The sequence below is a fragment of the Prionailurus bengalensis genome, chromosome B4 (assembly GCF_016509475.1).
Source record: "Prionailurus bengalensis isolate Pbe53 chromosome B4, Fcat_Pben_1.1_paternal_pri, whole genome shotgun sequence".
NCBI lineage: Eukaryota > Metazoa > Chordata > Mammalia > Carnivora > Felidae > Prionailurus > Prionailurus bengalensis.
The window spans coordinates 57,945,503-57,963,057 of NC_057358.1; the positions used below are offsets into that span (position 1 = coordinate 57,945,503).

Genomic DNA, 17,555 nt, shown 5'->3' on the forward strand with positions numbered 1-17,555 from the left:
TGTAGTTCTGTGAAATGTACTTAACACCCAAAACTGTAACCACTAGCCTAAGGTCAAGACACAGAACATCTGTTTCTCGGGTTGCCAGACAGAGATGATGACATGACAACATTTGGGTGAGAAATATTCATTTTCCTCTGCAACCACAAACATGCTTACAAGAGCCAGAACTAGCTCCAGATTGCCCAACATGAGGAAAACAGAGCCTACAAACACAACTTGTTTTTGACAAAGAAATCATTTTTAGGAGTTGAAGAATTTAGAAGCAATAACGGCAGGAGTCATCTGTGACATCCCAAAGTCAATTTCTAATAAAAACTGGGAATGTGGGTTTGTATGAGTGCCCAAGCACACACAATTATTATCTACTCAACAAATATACATTATCGAGGTAGGCACTGTGTGCAGTTGGCTTATCTATGCACTATGAATAAAGCAGTGAACAAAACTGATATAATTCCTGTTTACTTTCTAACAGGTAGACAACAATTATTATGTTAAATAGTATGTTAGACTATGGAGAAAAAAAGGAAAAAAAAAGAGGGCAGATAATGAGGAATGCTAGGGGTCAGGGGGGAGGGAGTTTGCAATTGATTACGATGCTCCATGCTCGAGGAAAGCCTTAACTGAGTATGGGGTAAGTGGGCAAAGACTTGAAAGCAATGACAGAGCAAGCCATGCCCACATCCCAGGGAAGAATGTTCCAAAGTCTGTAAATGCCTGATGTCTGAGAAGGCTCATGGGGCCTGAGCAGACTGAGCGACATCAACATTCACTGTCATGATCGTTCTCCCAGACTAACTCTAAACTCAACCACACAACTGGGTCTTATTCTCAGGACAGCTCCAAAGTCCAGTGCGAGATAAAACTGTTTGTCCCAACAGTGAATAGCAAATGTGTATGTTAAATTACTCACCAACACAGTAAAACAGAGAATCGCTGCTGTGTGATCTTAACACCAGGGTTGCTGTTACTAGAGCCAAAACCACATGGGTTATAGGCCAACTGCCACAGATAGTTATTGTGCACAGCACTGTGCTGTGAACACAGATTATCTATTTTATATACCTTTCTGCAGCAGCCATCATGTCCCAAAGGGGCAGTGAGTGTGGGGGCTCATAGAAAGAAGGTAGGTTTTTACTAAAAGAGTTCTACTCATACCTCCAATAGGCAAAGTTTGTGAAAATCAGTATTTTGTTGATTTTCAACTCATTATTCTTTGTATTTTCCTAAAGCCACATGGTGAAGTTAGAGTAGAGTTCTTTCAACGTCTTCTTTTGTTTTTAGCCTAAAGGTTATTCCTTACATTCTACTGACTTCTCTCATGGTACTGTCCAAACATTTATTCCATCTCTTGTCCCCTTACTTCAAATTTTATTTGATATGTTAGGTGAACACCCTCAAGATGGACTAAAGCTATCTCAGGCAACCATAATGTGAATAGCAACTCTTAAGGTCTTGTATATTTTGTAAGAGTCAGAAGACAAATTCACTCATTTCCGTTCTGACCTTTAAAAGCCATGGCGGAAATGGCTCATGATTATTGTTTGGATAAGAAGTAATTTTTCACCAGGAAAAGTTTCTTGTGTTCTGGGTTAAATCATGGAGCTCTGATTCAAACTGTACTTAAATCTTGACATCTCCCATCCATAAATAATGATGGTACCACTTCTGTATGATGTAACTGTTTTTGTTTAGGGTTGTGTGGTTTTCTTTTGGGGGTGGGGGGGCAAGGGCGTTGGAGTGGGCAGGCAGTGCAAAGAATGAGTTGAATCAACCTATTATCTCCTAAATACAGAGTGCAACATTGACTGTCATCTTTCAAGCATAGCTTTTGAGGTAGGTCATAGGCAATGACTCAGATTTGGAAGTCACGAATATTCCAGTATAAATTTTATTTTTAAATAGTGCCAAGTATAAACAACAGGAATGGAAGAATCAGCATGACCTGTATCTGGCTTTTCAGATGCCAAAGATTACCAATGGTCAAGCCCAGGACAAGGTGTACTCACCATACCTTCTATTTATTCTACCTCTGACTGGAATAGAAGGCTCATCTTACTAGTTTCTACAACTAATGCACAAATTAGTGCATAGCTCTGAAGTCAGCCACATGTGAATCACCATTTTCCAACATTAGTAGCCAAAAAACAAAAGAGCAAGAGAAGTTACTGTAGCTTCCTCAAAATAAAAATTTTACTTAAAATTTTAATTGAAATGCACACTCAGACTTTATAAGTGTTTGGGAACTTTTTCTAGTCTCTATACTCAGTACTGTGAAATGAACAGCATAAGAACATAAACAAGCCTAAAAAGATAGTTAAAATTTTTTGTGACTATTAAAATTCTAATGGAAATAGGGGCGCCTGGGTGGCGCAGTCGGTTAAGCGTCCGACTTCAGCCAGGTCACGATCTCGCAGTCTGTGAGTTCGAGCCCCGCGTCAGGCTCTGGGCTGATGGCTCAGAGCCTGGAGCCTGTTTCCGATTCTGTGTCTCCCTCTCTCTCTGCCCCTCCCCCGTTCATGCTCTGTCTCTCTCTGTCCCCAAAATAAATAAACATTGAAAAAAAATTAAAAAAAAATAAAATTCTAATGGAAATAAATGCCTTTATCTGTATTTTTTCCCATGATTGGACATTTAATCCAATACCATCGACATTGCCAATGCTTCACTAAACCTCTATGGTTTCTGCCAACTAATTAAAAAAAAATAGAAAAGAAAGATAATGAGCATTTAGGATATTTTAGGTAATATAGAAATAACTGGTTTTTATAGTAGATACCTATTAACAGTCTTGAATGAACCAGAATCTAAGTACAATCCTAAAAGGGACGAATTTGTCCATAAAAATAGTGTGTTTTAATCAAATTGAGCTCCAGAGTAAACCTGGAAGGCTCCTGATATATTATCAAAATATGTAGAAAGGGCATCAGTTGTTAAAAGACTTCTAGCAAGAGAATACACTAAATCTCATATCAGTAGAATCAGTAGACGATGCTTGTTATTACATTTTATACATATAGTATATGGTGAACTGATCTGAGACCTATCTCCAAATGCAGGGGATTTCAGATAGAAAAGCTGTTAAGAAGATGGCAGAGGGGATAAGGCTACGAATCTTCAAATCATGGGGATTTAAATTCCTTAAGTTGGTATCTCAATGATAAGCACATCTAGAGCCAAAAACCGAAACCAAAACCTTTATAAATTCTGTAAATTTAAACTCATTTCTACTTGAACAACAAAGCACAGTGGTCCTTAGCCTTTGGACTTGTGCTACTTATTCCTTGTTCCAAGGTCCTCGTTCTTTTCCTTCCAGCCCTATTGAAAATGACTGACAAAGGGGCGCCTGGGTGGCTCAGTCAGTTAAGCGTCCAACTTCGGCTCAGGTCATGATCTCACAGTCTGTGAGTTCGAGCCCCGCGTCGGGCTCTGTGCTGACAGCTCAGAGCCTGGAGCCTGTTTCAGATTCTGTGTCTCCCTCTCTCTGACCCTCCCCCGTTCATGCTCTGTCTCTCTCTGTCTCAAAAGTAAATAAACATTAAAAAAAAAAAAAATGACTGACAAAGAACAAAGAGCTGAAATCTGAGTGAATTACCTCCATCTTCATTTATCCAGTAAAGAAAAAGATTCATGGTTCCAACTTCAGTTATCTGATTATCCTCTCCATACAGCCACAGAACCTGCTGACAGCTATTTTCCACTGCTTCACATTGGGCAAAAAGGGATGAGCCATAATTCCTTTTAAGAAAGAGAAAATATATTGATTATGAATATACCACTCCCTCATCTTTGGTACCAATCTGCATGTGCATGTGATCAATGCACATCTCCTTTATGTGCGCGTGCACACACACACACATATGTATGCACATATATTCTCTAGTTAACTGCCTAACGTTAAAGGGAACTCATTAGAGAAGCTAAATGATCTAATTGCACTCATTTGAGAAAGAACACAGCAAAATACAAACTTCAAAAGTAGAGATAATGAAAAGAGGTAAATAGCTAAGTTAATGATAACAGTTAAAAGTATTTTTCACATTCCAAGCAATTGTCCATGAATTATTTCATTTAAATCTCATACCAGTACTATGAGTTAGCCAAACTTGTATCAAATAACATTAAGTAGTAGAGCACCAAGCTGTGCTCTTAGTTGAGACCTTTCAATGTACCCAAGGAATAGCTAATGCCCAATGCCTAAATTCTCCAAAGGGTGGGACAAAATGTTAAAAACCCTGATTTTAGCCAAAAGTATTCCAAAGCCCATTTTTCTCACCCTGCACTATTTATTCAAAATCAAAGGAAGACAGTACATCTTCCTAGGATAGCAGTTTAGTTTAGTATTTTAAATGTATTATATTTTATTAAACTTAAATGAGAAAATTATGGAGTATATTACAAAATATGGATGAATGTTTTCAATAAAACATAACAGTCCTCAAATAAATGTGATGTTTGCTTGCCTCCCTAAGCCCCTGGTTGTTTAATTCACTTTCCTGGGCTTTCACAGGACATTAGCAAACAAGTTGGGAAAGCACTACCATATGACAAGCAGGGCTTGGAAATAAACCCTAAACCCATCTTTCGATTATGCTGCTCCCATACAAACAAGCAGAAACAACCAAACATACAACAATAACTACTACAAAGCATGAATGTCATCTTCCACAAAATACCCACCTAGGCCTTTTAAATTATCTCTTTTATATCTGGTCAAGACCAAAATGTCTAATTAGAAATATAAGTTAGGGGCGCCTGGGTGGCTCAGTCGGTTAGGTGTCTGACTTTGGCTCAGGTCATGATCTCACGGTTTGTGAGTTTGAGCCCCGCACCAGGCTCTGTGCCGACAGCTGGGAGCCTGGAGCCTGCTTCAGATTCTGTGTCTCCCTCTCTCTCTGCCCCTCCCCCACTCATGCTCTGTCTCTCTCTCTCTCTCTCAAAAATAAATAAACATTAAAAAAAAAGAAGTATAATTTAAACACAAGAACCATATCCATGGCGGCTATCTGCCATTTTCAACTACACAGCTTGCCTTCCCATTAATATTCTCTTTGGCCCTTCCTTTGGAGCCAAGTCATTCTGCTTGGGGTGACAGTCACAATACCTCGCCCTACACAACTGAATTAATGGATGGACATGTAACCAGGCTGCTCACATAAGCCCTTCTTATTCACTCATTCCTATTAATGCAGGCACTGGACTGAGCCAGCCAGGCACACCTTGAGTTGGTTTTCTCACTTGCAACTCAAAGAGTATTGACTAACAACTAAAACATCCTAGAAAAACGATGAAAAATGGGCATTATGCTATATAGGTATAGCAACCTGAGTCATGAGGTTTACTCACATCAAAGTAATACAAGATTCATTAAAAGACCTTCAAAATGCAGATAATAAAATGTAAATTTATTGGTGCACCTGGAGATGATACCACACTTATACATAGGAGGATTTTATTTAATGAGCATAAAATTTAGGCCACCCATATTCAGAACTAGTGGTAAATAAGCAATAAGTGGAGTTAAAATTATGAATACTTTTTAATAACAACAAACAAGGCTTCAGAGGGGAGTCCAATAGAAAGAGTACAGGTTTGGGGCCAGGAGGCCTATATACAGCTCTTGTACTTCTATTTGGCTATGTGTGAACTTAAGCAAGTCAGTTGAAATTTTTGCCTTAACAAATTCTTCTGGCAAGTGCAAATACTTTCTTTGTATACTGCATAGAGTTATGCAGAACAAAATGAAACAGTAACAATAAAAGCTAAGAAACAGTTTATGTGAGCCTCTTATATCCTAATGAAATTAAGTTTTTTTTTTTTAAAATGACTTCTATTTTAATTGACTTCTCTCTAGTTCATAGACACAACCAGTGAGATTTTCCAAATCTAAAAATAATTGATTTCTCTCATTAAATGCTCTTTATTAACATTAACAGAATTTTCACAGCATGAATAACTAGCCTTTCCAAGAACCTTCTAAACACACCCACACACATACACACACACACACTTTTGAGGGTGTTGGTTGAACTAATAAAACCATGATTCTTTGGCATCATGAAGCTACTTGGGCAAGAAAGAGAATTTAAAAACCTCAAGTGTTTCAGTATACTGAAAGAAAAAGGGGGTTTTACTTGTTTGGTGCTTATTTGATTGACTGATTGATTGATTACTATATTATATAGGTAGTGTTTTTCCCCACATGAGTTTTTCCTCAAAATTCTCCCTCAGGTGTAAACTGTATTATTAATATCCACGGGTCATGAATACTTTGATAATATATTTGGGTTCCCTCTCATGTGCTGCCAATATTCAGAAAAGAAACACATGTCTTTGGAAAAAGAGAAAAATGAAAAAGTTGGAAAACTGTCTACACAGAAAATTTTTAATTATAAGTGGAATAAATATCTAGGAGAAGAGATATTAAATGTATCTCTCCAAAAGAGTAAATTCTCTTGTGTGAAATCCAACAAATTGCTCTTAAGACAGGGTCCAGGAGGGGCGCCTGGGTGGCTCAGTCGGTTAAGCGGCCAACTTCAGCTCAGGTCATGATCTCGCAGTCCGTGAGTTCGAGCCCCGCGTCAGGCTCTGTGCTGACAGCTCAGAGCCTGGAGCCTGTTTCAGATTCTGTGTCTCCCTCTCTCTGACCCTCCTCCATTCATGCTCTGTCTCTGTCTCAAAAATAAATAAACGTTAAAAAAAAAAAAAAAAAAAAGACAGGGTCCAGGAGATGAAACAAGAAAGCAAACTTCAGAATATCAACTATTGTCTATTGACAGGATGCTTAGTACCTGCCAGGCAGGGAACTGGGTACTTAAGCCCATTATTTCACTGAATCATCTTACAACAACACCAGACTTTATTATACTTTTGAGGACTTAGAGGAAAAGGGTACTTAATTATGTAAGATCACACAGATTACAAGCGTGTATGACTCCCATATCTCTGACTACCAAGCCCACGTTGTTAACTGCTAGGTTATAACACATTAATTGGGAGCTTTCAATAGGTTGACCACATGGTAGTAGGCACTTTATATTATCCCAAGTAATTCTCACAGGTAAAGTGGGTATCACTGGCCTAACTTTATAAATGAGGAAAGTGAAGCTTAAAGCAGTTAAGTAACATCCCAAGGCAGTTAGGTTAAGCCAGGTCTATCTGACTTCAAAGCTTGTAGTTAAGTGCCAAATGAGAGTACAAGACAACAAAAAAGAAAGAGGAAAAATTAAGATAGAGTAGAAAGAAGGCAGCAGGCCCCATTCTTTCCAGATTAAGAAACTAAGAAATTGGGGATAAGACATTCCTACGATGGAGGACCTTCTTCTAGCTCAGTGCTTCTCAACTTTGGCTACACATTAATATATTCTGATGCGAGGCTACAGAGCAGAACAAACAAACCAGAATCTCTAGTCGGGGGACCCAGAGAGTAGTAGTTGGTACAGCTGACTTCCACACTAACCACAGGTGAGCACTGTGCTACAACTCTCCCGCAGCTGTGTGCCATTGTATTACTTCCCTCACTTATGTATATTTAGATATAAAATAATATTACTATCGCTGGTGGCTTCAAAACAGGTGGAGTAATCTTAGAAGTTAAAAAATCCTTCTCTCTTTTCCTCAGATTCACTTAGGAAGCAGAAAGTTCTTCAGCTTAGGAGAAGCCACAGCTATTTAATAAATTCCAGTTAACTATAGAGGTCCTAAAAATCTTGGAAGGTAATTATTGAATTAATTGGCTTAGAGAAGAAGCAATAACATATAAATCTAAGGCTGCTGCCAAATGTCTCTGCCAACCAAATAGGTTAATACTAAGTGCAAAATCCTGTGTTTTCCTTGCACTTCTCCAGGTGGAGAGCATAGGAGCTTTAGAACCTCTTGGAAACAACAGACGGATGTAAGTTACTGCCTCCCACTTGCCATTTCTCTTTTATTATTATTTTTATAATATTTATTTATTTTTGACAGAGAGAGAGGGAGAGGGAGAGAGAGAGAGAGAGAGAGAGAGAGAGAGAGAGAGAGAGAGAGAGAGAGAGAGAGAATTTTTTTTTTTTTTGTAGGAAAGAAAAAAACGGGCACCTGGGTGGCTCAGTCAGTTAAGCATCCAACTTGATTTTCGCTCAGTTTATGACCCCAGGTTCATGGGATCAAGCCCTGAGTCGGGCTCTGCCTGGGTGTGGAGCTTGCTTAGGATTCTCTCTCTCCCTGTGCTCCGCCCCCGCTCATGCTCTCTCTTAAAAATAAAAATACAGAAAGACTATAGAGGGTTCAAAGCCAGCTGTCAACACCTCTCTCACATCCCAGCAGCGTGTCACTGAACGCTCCCAGGGCTGCCAGAATCTACATGTTTTCCCACAGCCCAGAAGTTGCCACCGAGGCGCCTCCCAGGACTGCTGCTGCCTGTGTCTGTGATACACATCAGCACTTGACGCACACAAAGGAAGAGCCCACACTGGTTAATCTGGCTATTCTTGTTCACCCAGAGGGGCATTCTCATGTCACGGCCAAGTCCACCCCTGAAATTGTCTAACACTTTTTAAATGCTCTTTTATTTCCAGCCAGCTACATATGGCCAATGAGACTGGCCTGACAGAGCCAAAGCAGGGCTGTCCCTCGGCCAGCTGGCAGCAGGTAGGGCTACAATCTGTGGCAATGAAGACAGCACTTGAGTGAAGCGGGCACCTTCCCCAGACAGGACTCCTTGGAGCCAAATGAGAGCCTCTGCCCCAGCACCAGATGCTCTTTAAGGCCACCTGTCCGCCCGCATCCAGAGACACAGCCTCCGGGGACAGTTCACTCAGAGCATGCATGCTGTTCCTGCTCTAGTCCCTTCTTCCAGTTCTTGCCTTTGGTTCTCCCTTACAAAGGGTCACGGGTTTATCCTTTAAACTAGCGCAATTCAATACTGGAGAGTAAACACAAAGCAAAAAAGAGCATTTCAACTTGAATATTAATATATGTACTTGGATTGATGTGGGATGAAAATAACTCAGTGGTAGTGAAGGGCTCTTTCCTTTAGATAGAGACACAGATTTACTTACCCTCCCATTTTGCAGTCCCCAGTCCCACCTTTCCAGGCTCTGACATACTTCGGATTGGCCCACAGGGACACAGGCTTAAAGGTTCCACTTGAAAAATAAGGTCCCACTGGGCTCAAGATTACAAAGAGCAGGGCTTTGGTAGGCTTCTTGACTCCAAGGGAAGGCTAAAATAAAATAAAAGTACACATGACTGTTAATTTAAATGTAGACAACAGTCGTAAAGTCTAGAATAGATCTGTAACTACCTCCCAGAGGGGCTGTCTAGGCACAGGCGCTGTTCCTTCTAAAGTTGAGTTACACAAAGCCAGATGGTCTTTTAAGAAGAAAACACAAAGAATGGAGTGCTGAAGTTTCATGTTGCTTTGCCTTCTGAGTCAGGATTTTCGGGAAAAAAGCCAATTTGTCAACTTTTTTTTTTTTTTTTTTTGTGCGTGAGTAGGGTTTTAAGAGGAGAGGTACCTTTTTGACAACTAGCTATATAACACCTCGCAATGTTGCACTGATTGGGAAATGAAAAAGGGAAGAACCCAGACGTGACTTTAGTCTGTGGAGAGGAAATGTAATATTTGCTTTTTTAGTTTCCCCTTCTATGTTCACTGACTACTGCTACTTCAGGACATGCCAGGGCCTCCAGCAGGTGGCGGGCACAGGTGAGTGTGCCATTTCCACAACTGTCACAGGAAGCAGACAGCAAGAGTGTAGCCTCCTTAGAGACAAAGATTCCAGAGGAGATAAATATCCCCCTAAAAGCCAGAGAATGAAGGATTCAGGAATTTATAACGTGAATGACAAAGATAGAAAATGGTCTTTCCCACAAACACTGGAAAATCATAAGCCAGCAATGCAAAACCATATAAATATCTCCAGCATAAAACAGTTTTCATAAGTAATTACTGTCAGTTGTTTACTAAGGAGGAAAACTGAAAGACTGAAAGCCTTAAGGGCTATGTATTATAAAGGCAAAAAAAAAAAAAGGCTACTGGGCTATTCTATGCAATTCAAGACCACTGGAAATAAGAAAACAAGTCCAGGATTATTACAGTCTTGGGATATAAAACACTTGTGTTCAGTCTTCACTAGAGTCTGGTCTGACTAGATGGTGGTAAGAGTATGTCATGGACAGAATAAGAAGAGACTCAATTCCAGCTGATTTTGTGGCTTTTGTTTTGATGAACTAGCTAAAAGTGGATTTGGGGGTATTTTCTTCTGAATTTCATTACATCTCCCTTCTATTACCTACTGGCCCAAGGCCCCTCACTCACTACTTATGGCCAGGTCATCAAAAATCAGGTAGGTAAAGGGGCGCCTGGGTGGCTCAGTTGGTTGAGCATCTGACTTTGGCTCAGGTCATGATCTCGTGGTCTGTGAGTTCGAGCCCCACATCGGGCTCTGTGCTGACAGCTCAGAGCCTGGAGCCTGCTTCGGATTCTGTGTGTCCCTCTCTCTCTGCCCCTCCCCTGCTCATTCTCTGTCTCTCTCTGTCTCAGAAATAAATAAAACGTTAAAAAAAAAATTAAAAGAATCAGGTAGGTAAAATATTCACAGACATTAAAAAAATGTGTCTCTATATGTGCACACTGATGCCATCTAAAAGGCATGCAACCCTCAGAAAACGGGAACATGATTCCATTTGCACTCCATGTGAACATGAGACCAAGAAAGGCTTGGATGACCAGAGTCAGCAAGAAACAACAGGTTTTGGTGTTTTACCTGTCTGGATTTGTTCTTAGTTGGGGCTGAAGAGGACTCACCTACCAATAAAGAGTAAAGAGCCTTGAAACTTCATTTGCCTTTTTTATTTCAATGTTTGGGACAGAAAACTTCAGAATAATAATACAAACCTGCCTTTCTTCTCAGCTTTGATAAAAACTGACTATCTTATCTCCACACTTTTATTTACTTATCAGTTAAGTGAATGCAATGATATTTTCATCTCAGAGGAACTGTGAAGATTAATATATTTTTTTTAATTTTATGAACCCTCGTACTGAGTAATGAAGAGAAGCTCCCCAACAGAACTTAGAAATACAATCTGCAGGACACATCTTCAGTGATTTATCTATCTTCCACATTTCTGAATAAAATGGCTTATTTGTGGGCAGATAAGCAGTTTATTAGAGAACACATAAATGTCTAGGCTTTTTTCACTCTAAACTCATGTATTTTTTGCAACCTGCGTTATACTAAAAGCAATAACTCATCATCATGAAAATACTGGTGTGAGTTAATTTTCATCTTCCTCATTTCCTTCCCCTGACTTGAAATGATGGGTAAACTTGCATTTATTCCACTAGGTGGTGGTATAGAGAGCACAGATGGAAATGGAATAATCCTATGCGTTAAATCTATTTCTGGAAAAAAAAAAATCAATAAACCTTTAAGGAACACTTTTATTCTTAGCAAGCAGGTAAATTATAGACTAGAATTTTCCAATGTTGAGAAAATGTGGTTATGTGTACTAACATTTTATTTTCTGAAATTTAAGCAAAGTCAATTCATGTTTTTTACAAGTACTTCAAGTACTAGTGTTGAGCACAGCTTAGTCACCTTCATCCTTAAATGATTACTTATATTGATCGTCTTCTCATGAAAAGAACTCTGCGACTTTACTGCAAACGGTCACACTGCTTCAAGAGTGAAAATAAATAAAAGTTAACTGCATCAGGAAGGGAGCTTTGGGACTGGGTTTGCTTCTACCCTCAGGAACCTTTATTTGTTTTCTCTGAATTCTCCCTTCTATCCTGGAAAGCAATTTAAATTCTGTGCTACTGCTGCAATTAAGAGTAAGTTCTTTTAGGGGCGCCTGGGTGGCGCAGTCGGTTAAGCGTCCGACTTCAGCCAGGTCACGATCTCGTGGTCCGTGAGTTCGAGCCCCGCATCGGGCTCTGGGCTGATGGCTCAGAGCCTGGAGCCTGTTTCTGATTCTGTGTCTCCCTCTCTCTCTGCCCCTCCCCCGTTCATGCTCTGTCTCTCTCTGTCCCAAAAATAAATAAACGTTGAAAAAAAAAAATTAAAAAAAAAAAAGAGTAAGTTCTTTTATAATATTAATTAAATGGCAGTAAACACACTTCTATGATGACAAGGTCAGTCTTCTATTCAAATAAAGCAAAAACCACACAAATAAAGAGAAGTTATGAAAGACCACATCTGATAAGTAATGTAAATCAGTTTCATTAAGTTTCATTTCCTTATGAACATTGTTGGGTTTTTTAAATTCTTTTTGCTAGTTTCCTGGATTATTTCAATATATAAGGAATTGAAGATGGCTTAAAAAAAAAAAAAGGCCAGGGGAAATGGAAAATATAAAATCTCATAGAGGTAAAGTATGTAACTTCTCAAGGGACCACACTGACTTAGGTTGACATTCTGATGTATACCAAAAATACTCATCTTACTTTATGTTGTACCTCACAGATAAACACATAAAGGTATTCAATGCATGTATATTTTGCACAAAATAACAAGACACTTGGGTGTGATGGAAAATAAAGTGACATGTTCCAGTGAAAATTACCACTTCTGAGTCAGTCAGAAAATTAGTGCATAAAAAGACAGGATTTCAGAGGTTATGTGAACGATGGCAGGAAGTGCTTTGAGAGCTGAGAAAGGTACTATTAGTCCTTGTGGCGTGGAAGGCAGAGAAGCACAGTAGCAGTGTGGAAACTTCAGAAAAATCGTTGTTGTTGTTTTTTTAACATTCATTTATTTTTGAGAGATAGATCGTGGGTGGGATAGGGGTAGGGAGAGGCAGACATAGAATCTGAAGCAGGCTCCAGGCTCTGAGCTGTCAGCACAGAGCCTGCAGGGCTCAAACCCACGAAGTGTGAGATCATGACCTGAGCTGAAGTTGGATGCTTAACTGACTGAGCCACCCAGGCACCCTGAAAAATTCTGGTTAAGCAAGACAAATACGAGACAGAAGAAATAAGATAATTGGGAATAACAGGGACATTTTTCAAACAGAGTGGCATGACTTTTTAATCCCCAAAGGATCCTAATTTATTTTAGAGGGGAAAATGGTAAAGAATATTGGATTGAGGGGCTCTATAAGAGATACGGAGAGGGCCAGTGGTTCATGCAAAGCTTTGAGCGCGTGAGCCACAAATTCATGACCTTTTGGCAGGAAAAACTAGTTGGTCTGGTGAAAGATTTAAAAAAAAAAAAAAAAACACCTCAGTAATTACACAGTTTTCGGTTTCTAAGACATTTCACAGGTTTTACCTTATATGATCAAACAGTCCTAAAAGTTAAGGGTTATAATTCCTGATTTTTACATAGGCTCCAAACAAATGATTTGCCCAAGGTCAGTTATTAAGCTCTAGATCTTCTGCTCTCAGTCCAGAGCTCTTTTTGTAGTGTTGAAACTTAAAACAATAAATGAAGGACCCAAGATTTCTTACCCTAGAGAGGGTTCCAACCGGGGCCTCACTTCCTTTCACCTCAGCCTTCAGCAGGGCCCTCACACTCTAGGCACCCCATGCTCAAACCACACTGGCCCCTTTCAGTTCCTCACTTTTCTGCCTCTACATGGTTTCCTGAACTATTCCACCTACCCAGAATGCTCTCTGCTCCCCTGTTATGGACTGAAATGTGTCTGCCCCCAACACTTATATGTTGGAAGCCCTAACCCTCAATGTGACTACTTTTTGAGCTAAAGTTTTTAAGGAGGTAATTAAGGTCAAATGAGGTCAAAAGATTAGGCCCTAATCCAACAGGACTAGTGCCCTTATGAGACAAAGAGACATTAGAACATGAGCTCTCCACTCCCTCCGCACACACAGAAGGCTCTGGGAGGACACAGTGAAGTGGACATCTATGGGGAGACCTTACCAGAAACCAACCCTGCTGGCACTTTGATCTTGAACTTCCAGCCTCCAAAACTGTGAGGAAATAAATTCTGGTATTTGAGATGCCTAGTCTGTGGGATTCTGATATGGTGGCCACAGCAGACTAAGACATGCCCTCTCTTTCTGAAGTAATATAAATCCTTCAATCTCAATTTTTACTGTGATTTCAGAAAATGAGCCCTCTTCACAAGGCTAGGTGCTTGTGTTACATGCTATTATAGCACCGTGTACTTCCGTACATTTAGATAAAATGTCCATCACACCTTCTTACAAATAAATGCTTCTTTAATTCCCTACCTCTTACAAATCTGTACACCCCATGAAGACCATCTTTGTCCCCTACACAGAGCATTGTACATTGTTATACCAGGTTCACTACATTTTTGTTTAACGACTCTCCATCTTAATAAGATGTTGTTTATAGAAAGGGGTTGTGAAAACAACCTAGGGGACTTATTTGCCATATTTGAATTATTTTGATTAAAAAAAAAAATCTGATGCTAATCCTTGTATGTTGCGCTGACACCACAGAGAAAATGTTCCTTTGCCCCCTGATTTCCTTTAGTGCTGGCCTCTAAACTAACAGAATTTATATGTAGACATTCAAAGAATACCATGGGAAGAAGCTAAAGTCCAGAATTTTTCTGAGGCTTGCTCTAAAATGGGTAGAGGATATCAGTCCTGGTCAAATAGAAAGACAGTATATATTGAACACTTGACAAAAAGAAGGTTAGCACTTCATTTTTTTTTTAGTTTTTAAATAAGAATGATCTTAAACTTTGGGGTGCCTGGGCGGCTCAGTCAGTTGAGCGTTGGACTTCAGCTCAGGTCATGATCTCATGGTCTGTGAGTTCGAGCCCCGCGTTGGGCTCTGTGCTGACAGCTCAGAGCCTGGAACCTGCTTTGGATTCTGTGTCTCCCTCTCTCTCTGCCCCTCCCCTGCTTGTGCTCTGTCTCTCTCTCTCTCAAAAATAAACATTAAAAAAAAAAAATCTTAAACTTTAAAAAACACACAGTTTAAATTTTTTTTTCTTTTCAACGTTTATTTATTTTGGGACAGAGAGAGACAGAGCATGAACGGGGGAGGGGCAGAGAGAGAGGGAGACACAGAATCGGAAACAGGCTCCAGGCTCTGAGCCATCAGCCCAGAGCCCGACACGGGGCTCGAACTCACGGACCGCGAGATCGTGACCTGGCTGAAGTCAGACGCTTAACCGACTGCGCCACCCAGGCGCCCCAAAAAACACACAGTTTAAAAAAAAAACCTAAAGATAAGGAGAAAACAACCAAAAGAACACCTACCTGTCATGTCTAAAGTTAAACGCAATGATAGTTCCTGCTCACAGGGTCGGTGTAAGAATTAGATAACCTGTGGAAAGCACCATAACCTCATCTTGTTCAAGCATCCAACAAGTAGCGATTGTTATTGCTTTTATAAATAATCATTTATAACTGGTAAATAAATTCAATATGTACCAACATGCAGGGCATGAAGGTGACATTAAGATGACTGTAGATGGGACCATGGAACTACATTCAATGCTCAATGTTGGAATTGTGGTGAATGAACACTTAGGAAAAAGGATCATTATACCCATATCTTGGGGAATACAGCTTGGTTATATTCAAAATCAATCCTAAAGAGAAATTTCAGCATGGATTATTAAACAAATGGTCCAGAAAATTCAATAGAGAAGTACCCAGGAGGAGCCGGAATGAGTCACTCTTTAGAAAAACCACGCTTCATTTCCCTTTGTGAAATGACTTGATGGGGGGGCGGGGGGGGGGGGGGAGAGGGTTGTCAAACTTCAGGCTGCTTCCTGTTTTCTAAAAAATTTTATTGGAATACATGCATTCATGCATTTATGTGCTGCCTACTGAAGTTTTTGTGCTACAAAGGTAGAGACAAGAAGCTATCTGGCTTCACAGGGAAAGTTTGCTGGCCCCTTCTCCAGAGGACAGGAAAATGCTACACGTACATTTTCCTTGTACCAAGAATGGCCTCAAAACCAAGGTCTCCTCACTGACCTAGCCTCAAGCGCTCAGACTTTGACTTTGTGATTCCATCCAATTTGGTTCTATTGTCTGGGCCAAGCACACAATGGGCCTGGAATAGAGAGTTTAGACCAACACAGGGAGTTGACAACTACCCTGAGATGCTCCCCAAATAGGCAAGTCCCAACCCAGCTGACCAAATGAGAAAGAGGATCCTGAGTGGGCTGGTGCACGGGAAAGGATGTTACACTGAAGGGAGCCCCAAGAATGGACTATTGGATATGGCAAATGGAGGTCCTTGGTGATCTTGACAAGCATATTTCAGTGGGGGTTCGGGGGGGGCTGAAAGGCTGAATGCCATGGATTCGAGAGAGAACAAGGGGAGAGGAGGTTATGAAGGGGAGTATGTACAAGTCTTGTGGGGCATTCTGTGACACAGTGGAGCAGAGAAACGGATGTACTCTACTTCTGTCACCTTTATATGGTCACGTATCACTGCCTGTCAGTACTGTCACCCTCAGAAGTAGAACCATGACAAAGGTAGAGCTTGGGAAATCTTTTGAATATTTTAACAATCAATTTTCCCTTTTCTCTGGATAATTCCATCAGCTTAGAAATATGCCATTGTATCTCCCATCTAAAACAAACACATTCCCTTTACCACATGTCCCCCTCCAGGACATCCATTTCAGCAAGGACCTTCATGTTGCCAAATCCAAGAGTCAGTCCTTGGACCTCACTTCTCTGGTCCTGTGGGCAGGATTTGCCAGAACTGATCACTGCTTCCATGTCCTTCACTTGCCTTCCAGTTCACCAAGCCCTCTTGTTTTTCTTTCTACCTAGCAGGCTGCTACTTCTCAGACTTCTTAGCTGATTCCTTTTTATCTCCCTTTCTTCTAAATGCTGTGGTTTGCCCAGGACTTAGTCCTCACCTTCTTTTCATGAGTGTCTACATTTCTTCTCTTAATAACTTCATTCCAACCCTTGCCTTTAAAGGCGTTTTATGTTAAACACTAGAATTTATGACTTAAATTCCAAACACTCCCCTGAATTTCAGACTTGTAGATCTACCTACCACTTGGTAACTTGAGCTTAAGTTACCATGTCCAAAACTGAACTCTAGATTCTACCCATCATCACCTCCAACAAATATGCATGAAAAACCTTTTCCCTCACTCTTTCCCATCCCAACAAACGGTCACTACCCAGTTGCTCTGACCCAAAGGAAAATTTGACCTTTCTCCTCTCATATTCACATCCAGTCTGTCAGAAAATTTTGTGAGCTACAATAAATATCTTTGAAGATATGCCTTCATGTGAACTAGGGGATATGTCTACAGCATAAATTCCTTGAAGAAAGCCTGCACTCTTAAGATTCCCAAATTTAACTATCTCATTTTATTCAATTTACTAATAATAGTTCTTATGTTTGTCCTGATCAACAGGACACTAGCTGCATAAATTATTCTGCCATACTTCATAGATCCTCAGATGTTCATTTTTCCTCACACTAACATGTCTGAAATCCAGGCTCGGCATTTTACAATTGCTTTTGGCTCAGTACACTCATGGTAAAGCCGGCATTACCAGACTTGGAATTAGCTGTTCATACTGATGGTACTTCCAATGGCTTATGGGCATTGGTGATGTCATACGTGTTAACTGTCACTTA

General features: G+C 40.2%; 1 protein-coding gene across 3 annotated transcripts in view; it reads right to left on the reverse strand.

The window, feature by feature from the left end:
* The window catches only part of BCAT1 (branched chain amino acid transaminase 1), a 108,558-nt gene that overhangs the window by 23,681 nt on the left and 67,322 nt on the right, over nt 1–17,555 (reverse strand). For all 3 annotated transcript variants that reach the window (XM_043564793.1, XM_043564792.1, XM_043564794.1), the window contains exons 6-7: nt 9,042–9,205; nt 3,599–3,741 (exon numbers count right to left, since the gene is read on the reverse strand). In XM_043564793.1, coding sequence (XP_043420728.1) covers nt 3,599–3,741; nt 9,042–9,205 — 307 coding nt within the window. The remainder of the gene's footprint in view (nt 1–3,598; nt 3,742–9,041; nt 9,206–17,555) is intronic.